The 12,741-nt window shown below is 40.1% G+C and overlaps 1 protein-coding gene across 13 annotated transcripts in view; it reads left to right on the plus strand.

The window, feature by feature from the left end:
• Positions 1-12,741, plus strand: part of UNC80 (unc-80 homolog, NALCN channel complex subunit) — a 230,098-nt gene that overhangs the window by 113,765 nt on the left and 103,592 nt on the right. For 10 of the 13 annotated variants that reach the window (XM_045481069.1, XM_045481072.1, XM_045481063.1 and 7 more), the window contains 3 exons: positions 2,629-2,832; positions 4,823-4,923; positions 9,720-9,920. In XM_045481069.1, coding sequence (XP_045337025.1) covers positions 2,629-2,832; positions 4,823-4,923; positions 9,720-9,920 — 506 coding nt within the window. The remainder of the gene's footprint in view (positions 1-2,628; positions 2,833-4,822; positions 4,924-9,719; positions 9,921-12,741) is intronic. The other 3 variants (XM_045481073.1, XM_045481075.1, XM_045481074.1) reach the window with 1 other exon arrangement.

Genomic DNA, 12,741 nt, shown 5'->3' on the forward strand with positions numbered 1-12,741 from the left:
GTCCCAGAACACGGCAACCAACAGGAAAAATGTCCCACATGTATTTCAGTTTATATTAGCAAACAGCTAAATAACAGGGAATAACATAAGATACTAGACTTTCAAGTAATGATAAATGGTATCAAGGAACACAAATGAAGGTCAGAGAATTGGTAGTGACCTGGAGTGGGAAGGAGTGTAGTCAGAGAAGGACCCCGAAAGTGGCATTGAGCAGAGACCTGTATGATGTGAAGGAGCCAGTCATGCAAAGCGCTGAGGCAGGAGTCTTCTGAACAGACAAAACAGTGAGAGCCAGGCTCTGATGCAGGAATGAACGTGGAACATTTGAAGAAGGACAAAAGGACCAACATGGTTGCAACAGTAAGAGTTGAAGTAGAAGACTATAGAAAGAGTAGAAGAGTGGCAGGAAATGGGGTTAGGCAAAGGGCATATAAATTGGATATGTAGATATGGTTAGAAATTTAATTTTGTATAAGTGTGTCTGAGTGTTGTCGGCAGGTTTTGACTAGGAAAGTGAGATAATATGTGTATTTACGATTTATGTATTTAAAAGACGAGTCAAGCTGTGGGAGGGGATGTAAGCCAGAACAGTGAGGCAGTTACAATAGTCCAGGGAATAGGTAATGGGGCTTTCAAAATCCTAGGAAATTTTAAGTGTGAAGCTAGCAGGACTTGCTCGTGGATTTAATGTGAGATGAGAGAAAAGGGGAAAAGATGTTTTATCCAATTTAGATGTATTTGTTTCACTTTCCCACTAGTTCATGTTCTCATGGAAGTAAAGGCTAAGACTCAATGCTGTACAAGCTCTACTAAAGGTTTTCAGGTACCAAAATCAAATCTGAATTCTAACTACTGTGTCCTTTGTAAATAATCCATGCCATAATTCTGAGTGCTAATTTTTTTCTGCTACAGGATCTAACCAATTATCTTTGGTAGTATAGAATAGGTTCTCAAAATTGAATTTCATTCAGGTCACATTAATTTGGGGTTACTTTCCCAAATTTGTACAGTTAAAGGTATCATGAAATCATAGAACGCAAGACAGTGTCTCTATAAAAAAAAAAAGAAGAAGAAAGAAAAATCTCTCTAAGCCTGTTTTCTCCTTCCTAATCTACCTTGGTATGAAATTGTATTAGTAGCCATTAAAAGTGATAATAATATTCTATTTCAGATGTATTTCAGGTAGGTCATTAAAGCCTCAATTAAGCCTAAAAATAATATTAAAAAATGCAGTGGATGAATTTTGTGCTATAATTCAAAAGGAGCCTTATAGTCCATAGTCTTTGTGGAATTTAATCAACTGCACAGCAAGAGTTTCTATCCAGATGTAAGATTCTATCCAGATGTGTTCAGGGCACTCCACGAGGCCTTTGCCAGCTCAGTGGTGATGGTTTTAGTCTTTCTCAATGGCAAGATTAAGTCAGAGATTAAACACTGCACATTATTCAACAGAAATTCTTATAGGCTCCTTTTTTGGCACTGAAAGTATACGTTTAATTACCATTTTGTAGAGCTGTACAAGCTTGATCATGGTCACATACTCTCCTGCGAGTTAGAACCCAAGACTAAAATGCAACCTTCCTGATTGGAACTTTTAAGAAATAATACCTATGCCTTAAATAATTCATAGGAAATCTTCTTACAAAAATAATGGCCCCTTCCTGATAATGACTAAGCTTTGAAAACTTTTTTTATCCTGCCCTCTTAAAATCAATGTGTGACAACACCAGAACTCCAAAAGGAAAGGAAGTAGGACTGTATATGAGTATGGGAAATAAGGATGCTTTTGTTAAAAAAAAAAAAAAAAGAAAAAAAAGTAGGTTTCAAGTTTAAACGTGTTTCTTTTACCCTTTTATTTTCCTCACCGATGACTGTTTTTTCCAGAACACTAAAGATGAATAATGCATGTTCTTCTTGGTACATATAGACTGTAAGGTTGGCTCAGGGTGTTGCATCATTTGGACTCACATCCCACCCAGCCTTTTGACTGAAGGAAGGATGCTATGACATCACTAGGTGCATTGAAAATGGAACTATTTCACACTCATGTTCACCCAAAGCACACCAGTGAAAACAGATCCTTTAGTGCCTTTGCTGAGGAGCTGAGCGGAACCCGCTGCTGACTGTTGGAGAGAGAAGCGCCTCTTGTTTTTATTTCTTAATGAGGTATTCCAAAATGAAGGGGTTTACATGAAGGGGTTTGCATAACTCACATAAGTCTGCAAGTCCCATTTCAAAAGAAAAACAAAAACCAATGGTTTGTGGTTCTATCGAATCAAGGAATGATGTTCTGTAAATGTGCTAACAGTCCTAGATAATGCTGCTACAAGGGCGCACTCATGCTTGTGAACCCTGGGCCAGAAAGACAGCAGGTTGTTCCCAGCACTGATGAGCTATGTGCCCAAGAAAGAAGCTGCACCAGCCCTTCCTGGTGGACCCAGCCTCCTGGCTGCCTAACAAAGCTGCCTGACCCGGCTGGGGCTTGGGAGGAGCTCCTGGTGCAGACATGCTGCTCATCCCGGCCGAAAGAGAGGACGCTGTTCAGGGACAAGTTGGGGAGAGCTTGGATCTAACACTGGCTGGGGAAAACTAAGGGGGAAAAAGCCCTATTTTATTCTTTTAATACAGTTCCCAGCAGGAAGATCAGGATAGGAGGTTCCCGCCTGCTCCAGATTAAAGGAACCCGCAGTTTCCAGGTGAAGAAGGGGGGTTCCTTGTCCAGCATTCGCCGAGTCGGCAGCTTAAAGAGCAGCAAGTTATCACGGCAGGACTCAGAGTCCGAGGCTCAGGAGCTGCAGCTGTCCCAGAGCAGGGACACTGTCACTGACCTAGGTAACATAGAGGAGTGGGGTGCGCAGGGACGTGGGGGGTAGGAAGACAGGGCCCAAATCCTGAAATAGTTGAAGCCCGTTTTCTTACACATCAGGAGCTGAAGAGCAGAGCCACAGGCTAGACCACTCATTCAGTCTGAAAACCATGCCACCCTTTAGAGCAGGGCTGCTCGAACCTTAATGTGCACACGGGTCACCTGCAAGGCTTGTTAAAATGCAGATTCTAATTCGGCAGGTCTCGGGTAGGAACCGTTGACAAGTTTTCTGGTGAAGCTAATGCTGCTGGTTCAGGAACCACAGTTTGAGCAGTGAGGATATACAGTATACGTTAGGGAAAGAAAACACTTTAATGGCAGGACAGATTTTTGAAATCCAGATGTTTGCACTTCCGTTCTGATCAGGACCTTGAAAGCAAAATGTAGAAAATCCTTTGGGGGCAGCTAGCTAAAGTTCTTCTGTATGTTAAAGCGTCTATTTCACAGAAAAAAAAAAAAAAAAAATATATATATATATATATATATATATATATATATATATATATATATCTCAGATTATATATCAGAGGGGAAAGACTGTCTAGACCTGACAGTGAGTGACCTTCAGCAAGTCAGTTAGCATCTCAGGGGTTTGTTTTCTCCAACTGTGCAGTGGGAATAATTCTATGCCCCCCTCGCCTACTCTGAGGGGACATTTTAAAGATAAACTAAGGGATGATTGTAAAGTATGAGCATGAGCTCTGAATACAATCAAAGGACTAGAGATGAAGTCTGTCACTGTAGGATCCAAAGAGACTTTTGAACTCCAAAATGTGCGAGTCCAATGAGCCTGACGATCATCTTACTAACAAGAAAAGAGTGAGCAAGTATGCAGATAAGACTCACCAGCTGCCTGGAATTTAGCTATCAGGTGAAAGTTAAAGTACATTTTCTTTGCCATTCAGTCCCGTGAGAAGCAAAACAGAAAGTTCCCCTTTCTAGGCAAGTTGTTTCAGAAGTCAGTCAGGATATGTGGATGAATTGTCAATCAAGTCTACTGAAATAGAAGCTGAGTGTATCTAATTAAAGAGAGTCTAAATAGGAATTGTTTCTATACCTATCCACCCTCACCTTTGAAGATAGCTAATTTATGCATTAGTTAAGATTTGGCTTATTTTTTTAAGGAGACAATAGAAAAAAAAACAAACCTGTGACTTCTTTTGTTATGGGTCTGAGGTTGTAAGAATGTCACCAATTAGTTTTGGGGGAAAAATATTTCAATTAATTACTTGAATTCATTGACTTAGCCTGACCAGCTGGATCAAAATAGGCAGGCTAGAGGCATGGTTTCATCATAGAAATGACCCAGAAAAGCTTTTAGATTTGAGGGCGAAGCTTTCTTGTGTGGTCTACTATGTAGTGAATTCCTGAGAAATGTCTCCATATTTTTCCACAGAGAAGAGTTTGGACAAAAGGATTACCCATGATTGGCCACAATAGCTTACAAATTCCCTTAGTTTTTTTGAGGCACCATCCATTTTTGAAGTAGCTGTAACAGCAAAGCCAGGTGGTACCAAGAGCAGTGGCACTAGACGTAGTCACAGCAGCAGAGGAGACAGCAGCACGCTATATGGCCACTGCGGGTTGCTTGGTGTCCCTCTGTAACTACACCTGCAAGGTCTGGGCAGTCTGGAATGGATTTGGGCACACTCAACCAATAGCTTGCTCATCTCAGCAATTCAAGGACTTGACTCTGTTTCTTCCCTGCTCCCATGTCTCAAAATGGAAGCCATCACAACAGAGATCATAAATGTCTTTGCAATTGCCTGTTCAGCTGGTGGTGAAGGGAACAGCTCCTATTAACATTCCTCCACTAAAGTCAAGGCTATGCCCTGTTAACCCACTGGGCCACAGTAGTCTGCCCTAGGATTCAAAAGCATGGACAACTCTACCATACCAACATGCTCTCCATAGAGACTGAACAATATAACCTTTCTTGGCATTTTTCTTTTGAAGAAGGGAGTCCTTGGAGTGCAAGTGAGCCCAGCATCGAGCCAGAGGGAATGAGTACTGCTGGCACAGAGGAAAATTACCACAGGAGCATGTCATGGCTTCATGTAAGTAGGAATCTCAGAGACAGACCTGAGATCAATTTCCTTTGGTATTGAGAAAGATCTATGGAGTGAGGACAAAAGAGTACACTAAAGCTATCAATCTAATTTAACTTCCAAGAAAAACCATAGGAACCTCTGAATTCTCACTAGGGTTGGTATTCTGTTGGACTGTGTTCCATTTTAAGTTTAACAAAAACCAAAGGTTCTTTGTTATGGCTGGATGTAGGTCAACGTAAGTCAGGGAAAATCCTGAGGGACCAGACCAGGCTGGTGACCAAGACAGCCTGGGTACCGCAGGCAAGTCATCACCATCAGTTTGATACAGGTTACCACAAATGCTGAGAGCAAGGTTATGGTGTCAGTCTTGTGTCTGTATAGATCTAACTGTAAACCAGGACGTGGAGATTCTAAGATGATAAAGGTCACACCTCAAAAGTTTCTTAAGAGGTCATAGGCGGGGGGGGGGGTGGATTTCAAGAAAGCTTTGGGCATGGATTAGAGAGTTCAAGGTTTGAGCTGGCCATGAGAAAGAATGAGAAAGGTAAGGAAGCATAACATCAGATCCACAACTGGTGGGATACTTCCTGCACTGTCAGTGATCTTATATGGACTGTGCCTTCTGTGATTTTAATCTGACTTCCTGGTAGAGTCAGATAAGGGCTGGCCAGTACATGACGCTCCTCAGTTTACAGTGCTGTGCCATCACAACTGGCTGAGCCCCAGAAATGCTTGCAAGTGATCCCCAGAACCTAATTTTCAAGACTCTCTGAGGCAGCTGTTTTTAAAGTGAACTCTTTAGTGAAGTCCAATGTACATGTTGAAAAGCATAGAAAACCTATGTGTGCAGCTCAATAAATTTTCACAAAGTGACTATCTGTGTAACCACCAGCAGGTCAAGAACATGGTCCCACTCTAGAAGCTCTAAACATGCCCTCTACCAGTCACCCCCCTCCCCTAATAGTAACCACCAGCCTAATTTCTGTCACCATAGATTAGTTCTGTCTGTTTTTGAAATGCATGTAATTGGCTTTATATGTCACGTACCCTGTCATTTTATGGTTTGGTTGGTTCATATAAGGGTAAATCTTGCACCTTTGTTCTTCCTCAAGATGGCTTGTTCTATTCTTGGCTATAGTCATTTCCAGTTAAAATCACCTATTAATTTCTATTAAAAAGCTTTCAAAACATCCTTATATTGAATATAAAAATCATTTAAAGTTGAGGAATTGAAATATTTACTCAGTGAATCTTCTATATAAAGTGGTCTATCTCTCAATTTATGTCCTACCTCTTAAATTTCCTTCAGTAATGCTTTTAGTTTTCTGTGAAGTATTTGTGTCAGACCAGTGTTATTTCTTCTTTAAGTAGAAACTTAGATCTAAACATTTTTTTTGTGGGAAGGTTTTTAATTACAAATTCAACTTATATAATATGATTTTTTATTTCTTCTGGGAGCAGTTTGGGCACTTTTTTTTCCCCTAGGAATTTGTTAATTTAATCCAAATATTTACATTTATTAGCAAGGTTTTTATAATATTTTCTTAAAGTCCTTTTAAATTCTATAGGATCTACGATGATGTAACTTTATTGTTTCTAATGTTGGTAGGTTATACCTTTTCTTTCTTTCTCTCTCTCTCTCTCTCTCTCTCTCTCTCTCTTTCTCTCTCTCTTCAGTCTTGCCAGAAGTATGTCAGTTTTATTAACCAGAAAATCAGCTTTTGGTTTGGCATTTGGGAATGTCTGAGTTGTGTTTCACTAATTCCTCCTATTTACTATTTCCTTCTACTTTCTTTCAGGTTAACGTGTTTTGATTCCTTAGCTTCTTGATATAGATACTTAGATAATTGATCTCCAACCACTTCACTAAATAGTCATTTAAACAATAAATATTCCTTAGGAACAGCTTTAGCTCTATCATGCAAGATTCAATATATCATATGTTCATTATCATTCAGTTAAAATATTTTTAATTTTTATTTGAATCATGCACACTTGAAGTCCATGACTGATAACTCCAATATGTGAATCTACTGTCTTCTCTTGGTCTGTTCCTTAATATGCCTAGTGATTTCATTGACTGCCATTTTGCCAGTTATGGTGGGTGAAAAATTATAGAAGCACAGTGATAGATACATGCCATTATAGATCTGTCAAAACCCACAGAATGTACAACACCAAGAGTGAATCTTAATGTAAACTAAGCACTTTGGATGATAGTGATGTGTCAGTGTAGATTCATTGATTATAATAAACATTCAGCCTGGTGGGAGATGATGATCATGAAGTACACTCTGCATGTGTAGAGGCAGCAGGTGTTTGGGAACTCTCTGTACTTTCTGCTAAATTTATTGCTGTGAACCTAAAACTGCTTTAAAATAAAGTTTATTAATTTTAAAAAGCTATAGAATTATAGAGGTTCCAGATGATGCTATCTCCCTCCAGAGAGGATTCACCCTATACTTTGACAGACAGCAAAGATCACCTGAGTGCAATCAAGGACTAAGTGGACTTGACTTGTAGTGGTGCTCTCCCCCTTGCCCCACTCTCCAACACATACCTCCTAGTATCAAGTATTCCAGTGTGAGTCTGGTGTGTGTCCTATAACTAACTCCGGTCTTGACGGGTCAGAAACTCCAACTTTGCTTCCCTATTACAGTGACACTGCTAAAATCTCCATACTGCTTGTCAGCTGGTTCCTGCTTGGCTTCTTAGCTATTCAATCAACAAATGCCTAGAAGGAAAATAGTCACCCAGCACCAAGTCTACCTTCTCTACGGATCTTGTCCACTCAATTCTTCTTCCTTTTGGCAATTCTGAACTCCAGTTTTTATCTCCCAGCTCTTGTGAAATTGCCTAAAGCTTTGCCTGGCTGCTTGGCCACTTATGCCTGAAGGAAAATGTGGCATGTGCCCATATTGTGCTCACTTCAGTAAATGCCCTTTCCACATCTTGCCTTTCAGGTCCTGACTGCCTCACTGTATTAAATGCAATCTCAGGCATTCAAATATATATATTCAAATATATGTATTAATATGTGTGTGTGTGTGTGTGTGTGTGTGTGTGTGTGTTAAACAACACACAGTTATTAGCTTATAGTTTCTATGGGCCAGGAATCCTGGCACAGTTTAGCTGGGTCCTCTGCTTCATGCTCTCTCACAAGATTGCAATCAAAGTATTGGCCAAGAGTGGGGTCTTATCTGAAGGCTTCACTGGGAAAGAGTTTGTTTCCAAGCCCACACGATTGTTGGTAGAATTTCAGTTACTAAAGGACTGTTTGATTGAAGGCCTCAGTTCCCACCTGGCTGTTGGCCAAAGACCACCCTCATTCCTTGCCATATGAACCTTTCCAACATGGCAACTTGCTTTGTCAAAGCCAGTAAAGGAGAGTCTGGTAACAAGAGACAAGTCACTATTTTACACAATCTAATTACAGAAGTAACATCTGATCCTCTTTGCTACATTCTGTTGGTTAGAAGCAAGTCACTAGGCCAGCCCATACTCCACAGGAGGAGGTTTCACAAAGGCACTAATACCAGAAGGTGGGATCCTTGGGGACTACCTTAGAAATATATCTATCAAAAAGACATCCCTGAGCATAATTTTCAAACTACAGATTTCTAGGTCACCTCCTAGAAATTCTATACTGAATCAAAATCTCCTAAGCAAAAGTCCATTTGTGTGTTTGTTTATTTGGTTTTTGTTGTTGTTGCTTGAATTTCTTGGTATTTCTCTTTAACAGCCAGATTTGAGAATAACAAGGGAAACCTTACAATTCTTATATGTGCCCTGCTTTGTACCAGTATAAACAGGAATATCAGGAATGTTAAGTGAATCTCGAGAGAAATCTGGATATTCTGTTCAGGCAACACCTATTTTTTTTTTAACTTTGAGGAATGTGAGATATTGTTATCTGAGTTTGAGTAAGCAGGGCCGCTCATTCCTGAGGAAATGTGTGGCAGCCCTACCTGGTAGGTTCGATTGGCCTTGTCCATATGGACTTACTCAATGTTCTCCAACCCATATGGCACATGGTCTCTCACAGGTTAGGTGTTGGGGCGGGAACTGGTTTTATGAAGGATAGAAGCATTCGGAAGATTACTCTATGCATATTTGACTAGCCTTTTGCACGTGGGAATGCTATTGCCTTTTTAGAAAGGCAACTTAAGAAGTTACAAACTCAGAGATCTTTGTTCCTTATCTTAAAATAACCATATCCTTTAAAACAACTGAGTTCTTTTCTGGAACCCTACTTGGGAAGTCCAGGTGATGTGAGGATTTAAGCCAGATCAAGGCACAAGAGCTAGAATAGCCCAAAAGCGAAAGAAAAATTAATTTATAGAGAGAAGAAATGAAGCTCTATAGTCAGGTTCAGGCTCAGTTGAAGGTTATAGGCCAAGGTAGAAGATGCAGAAGTGTTTTCAATTCCACATTGGCAGGCTGGAGTTAAAGACATCCCACAGCTGTCAAAGGCCAGCCAAATCCTTTGGCACAAAATTTCTCACAAGTTTATACTCTTTAATCTGGCTCCGTCCACAACATAAGAGCTGAAAAACTAGTGTGTTTCAAGTTTAGAATCTTCATGTGAAAATATTGGAAATCATATACTCCACAATAATTGGTTTTTCAATGTCACTTAACCTTTTGTTTCGAAAAGATCTTTCTATCAAGTGTGAATGGAGAAATCAAAGAAGCCAAGTGCATAAAGGCTTGTAACTCTTTGCTTTCTCGTGGGAATTGGTAAATTACTGTGGTTTCAACCCCGGTTTCCTGGTTGAGTCTGAGTGATGTCTGTGTTCCAGGTCATGATCTTGCTGTGCAATCAGCAAAGCTTCATCTGCACCCATGTTGACTACTGCCACCCTCACTGCTACCTGCACCACAGCCGCTCCTGTGCCCGGCTGGTCAGGGCCATCAAGCTGCTCTATGGAGACACTGTGGACTCCCTCCGGGAGAGTAACAGCATCAGCAATGTGGCTCTCCGGGGCAAGAGACAGAAAGAGGTGAGTGAATGGTCACCTGAGAATATGCCTATTGTAGGGAAAATGATATCCTGCAATCTTTTCTCTGGAAATACAAATGTCAGACCACGGCAGTTGTATAAACCAGGTTACAGGCCTGTGTGATTTTCAGCAAAGACAGAAGATGAGCGAGAAAAGACAAGTGCTTAGTGTTCATGTCTATGAGCCAACATGGAATCTTTTCCCAGGTTTTGTTTTACTTCTGTGAACAAATATGAACTTGTATGAGTGGTGGTGATGGGTACATTATGGTGATAGAATAATGACCCCCAAGGATGCCTGCATTCTAGTTTCTAGAACCTATGAATAAGTTACCTTATGTGGCAAAACAATTTTGCCAATGTGAATAAATTAGGAATCTTTTGATGGGGGAAATTATCCTGAATACCCAGGTGGATTCATTGTCATCATAAGGGTCTTTATAAGTGAAAAAAGGAGATAAGAGAGTCAGAGTCAGAAAAGGAGGTGTGACAACAGAAGCAGAGGTCAGAGTGATGCAGGGCCATGAGCCACAGAATGGGGCAGCCTCTAGAAGCCAGAAAAGACAACGAAATGGATGATTCCCTAGAGCCTCCAGAAAGAACACAGCCCTGCCAATCCATTTTAGATCTGACCTCGAGAACCGTAAGATAATAAATATTTATTGTTTTATGCCATGAAGTTTGTAGTGATTTGTTGCAGCAGTTAACAGGAAACTGATACAGTTATGTATTAGGAAATAATAAATGGTCCAACTATTTACAGATAAATAATTGAGTAATCTAGGTCAAATCAGACTACAGGAAATTCCTTTAAGAAACTATTACGTTTTCTAAACATTGAGCTGCACTTTCCGACAAGTACACTGAGCAGCTGAGCTGGCAAAAGATGAAGACAGTGACCAGAGCTGCCGTGCCCCTGCCAGGGAGTCCCCAAGTCACCCACCTGCCTCTGAACAGGGTGATGGCCAGGATGCCTGACTGAGTGCCTCTGGCTGCCCCAGCAGCTGCTCCTCACAAGTGGTTTTACAAAGAGGTTTTGGTATAATACCTATTCATTTCAGTGAGCATTCATTGTGCACCTGCTGTTGGCACAATATGAGACCAGATATTCTGGAAGAAATAAAAAATAAATAAGTAGGAGCACAGGATCTTTCTACTAAGGAGTTTGCAAACCAGGTTTGGTGGACTGGGGGATGGTAATAAAATATAAATCAAACAACTAGAGAATATGAGCAATAACAAAAAATTCACAGTTGGGTCATGCGTGTAGCACTTTGTAATGCAAAGGAATTTTTGCAAAGGAATTTTTTAAATTATTTTACACTTCACTGAAGAAATTTGGGGTAATACAAAAGATCCTAGAGAAAAAAAATCTGTATTTCATACATCTTATAAGTGTGCTATTTGCCTTCTGGGATGTGATATTCCAGTATTTTTTTTTCAAAACATATATGTGAGGCTATAATGCAGGTATATATCATTGATAGAGTGCTTTTTGATTCTTACAAACCTTGTGCTGGAGATGCTGTTCTCCCTATTTTACAGATGAAAAAGTTGAGGCTCAGAAGGATGGGATTGTCTCAGCTCACATCTATAACATATTCAGCTACACTTTAATTTAGAAATATGGAATATCAAATCCAGAGCTTTTTTTTACTAGACTCTATTGTATTTCATGGTATTCAAACTACACATACTCTGGGGGAAGATCATGGGGGGACTAGATCAATGTGGGTAACTACATAAACTGTTAATGATGTTATAAAAAGAAAAATATACACCTATACATATATTTGTATCTGTATGTATGTACATAGTTATGTATATGTATTTTTATTTAGGTTAAGTTCTCCTTCATATAAAAACTCCCTTAGTTTTAGGAGAAAACCATATATGTTGGACGTTGCAAAAATATACTAACATAAATCAATGTTCACTGTTCATCATACACACTTTGAGATTTCTTCCTGCTCCAACTATACTTTCACCTGTAATACATATGTGGCCAAACTCAAACATCCTTCAAGATCCAATTCAAATTCCACCTCCTCCTTGAAATCATTTATGATCTTCCTAGAGTTAACTACAGGGCATACGATGGTGGATAATTAATGTTATTTTCATTCCCTCCTTTCTCTAAGTAACAATGGCATTTTACTTGTGCTTTTCTCATTTTTCATTCAATTATTCATTCATTAATTCATCCATCCATCCATCCAAGTGTACCTTCAAATTTTTAAAGAACCTATGGACGTGCTGGGTCCATTTTATGTGCTGCGTGTAATAATGGGCAAAAGCAATATGGCCCCTGTCTTCATGTGATACACACAGTCTAGTTGGAAAGACAAACATTAGTCAAATAAACATCTCAAATTGCTATAAAACTGCAACAGCAGTAAGTGCAAGGAAAAAGAAACACACTGTCCTGAGACAGCTTATGAACAAGACTTTGAACTTGTTAAGGGAAATAAGAGTAACGAGTGAGCTTTGACTGAAGGATGCATGAATATTAACTGAATATGGAATTTTCCAACCTGAGAGAAGAGGAGTACAAAGGACCGTGGCTGGAACACAGGGGACTTTCGTGCATGCGGCACAGGCAGATCAGACAAGATGGGGCCACCCAGGCTCTGGGAAGGACTTTAGTCTTTATCCCATGCGTAGCATCAGACTCTGAGAATTTTAAGATCACTCTTCCTGGGGCACCTGGGTGGCTCAGTCAGTTAGGCGTCTGACTTTTGGTCAGGTGGCTCAGGTCATGATCTCATGGTTCATGGGTTCAAGCCCTGTGTTGGGCTCAGCACTGACAGTGTGGAGCCTGC

Source organism: Leopardus geoffroyi, chromosome C1 (assembly GCF_018350155.1).
Source record: "Leopardus geoffroyi isolate Oge1 chromosome C1, O.geoffroyi_Oge1_pat1.0, whole genome shotgun sequence".
NCBI classification, from domain to species: Eukaryota; Metazoa; Chordata; class Mammalia; order Carnivora; family Felidae; genus Leopardus; species Leopardus geoffroyi.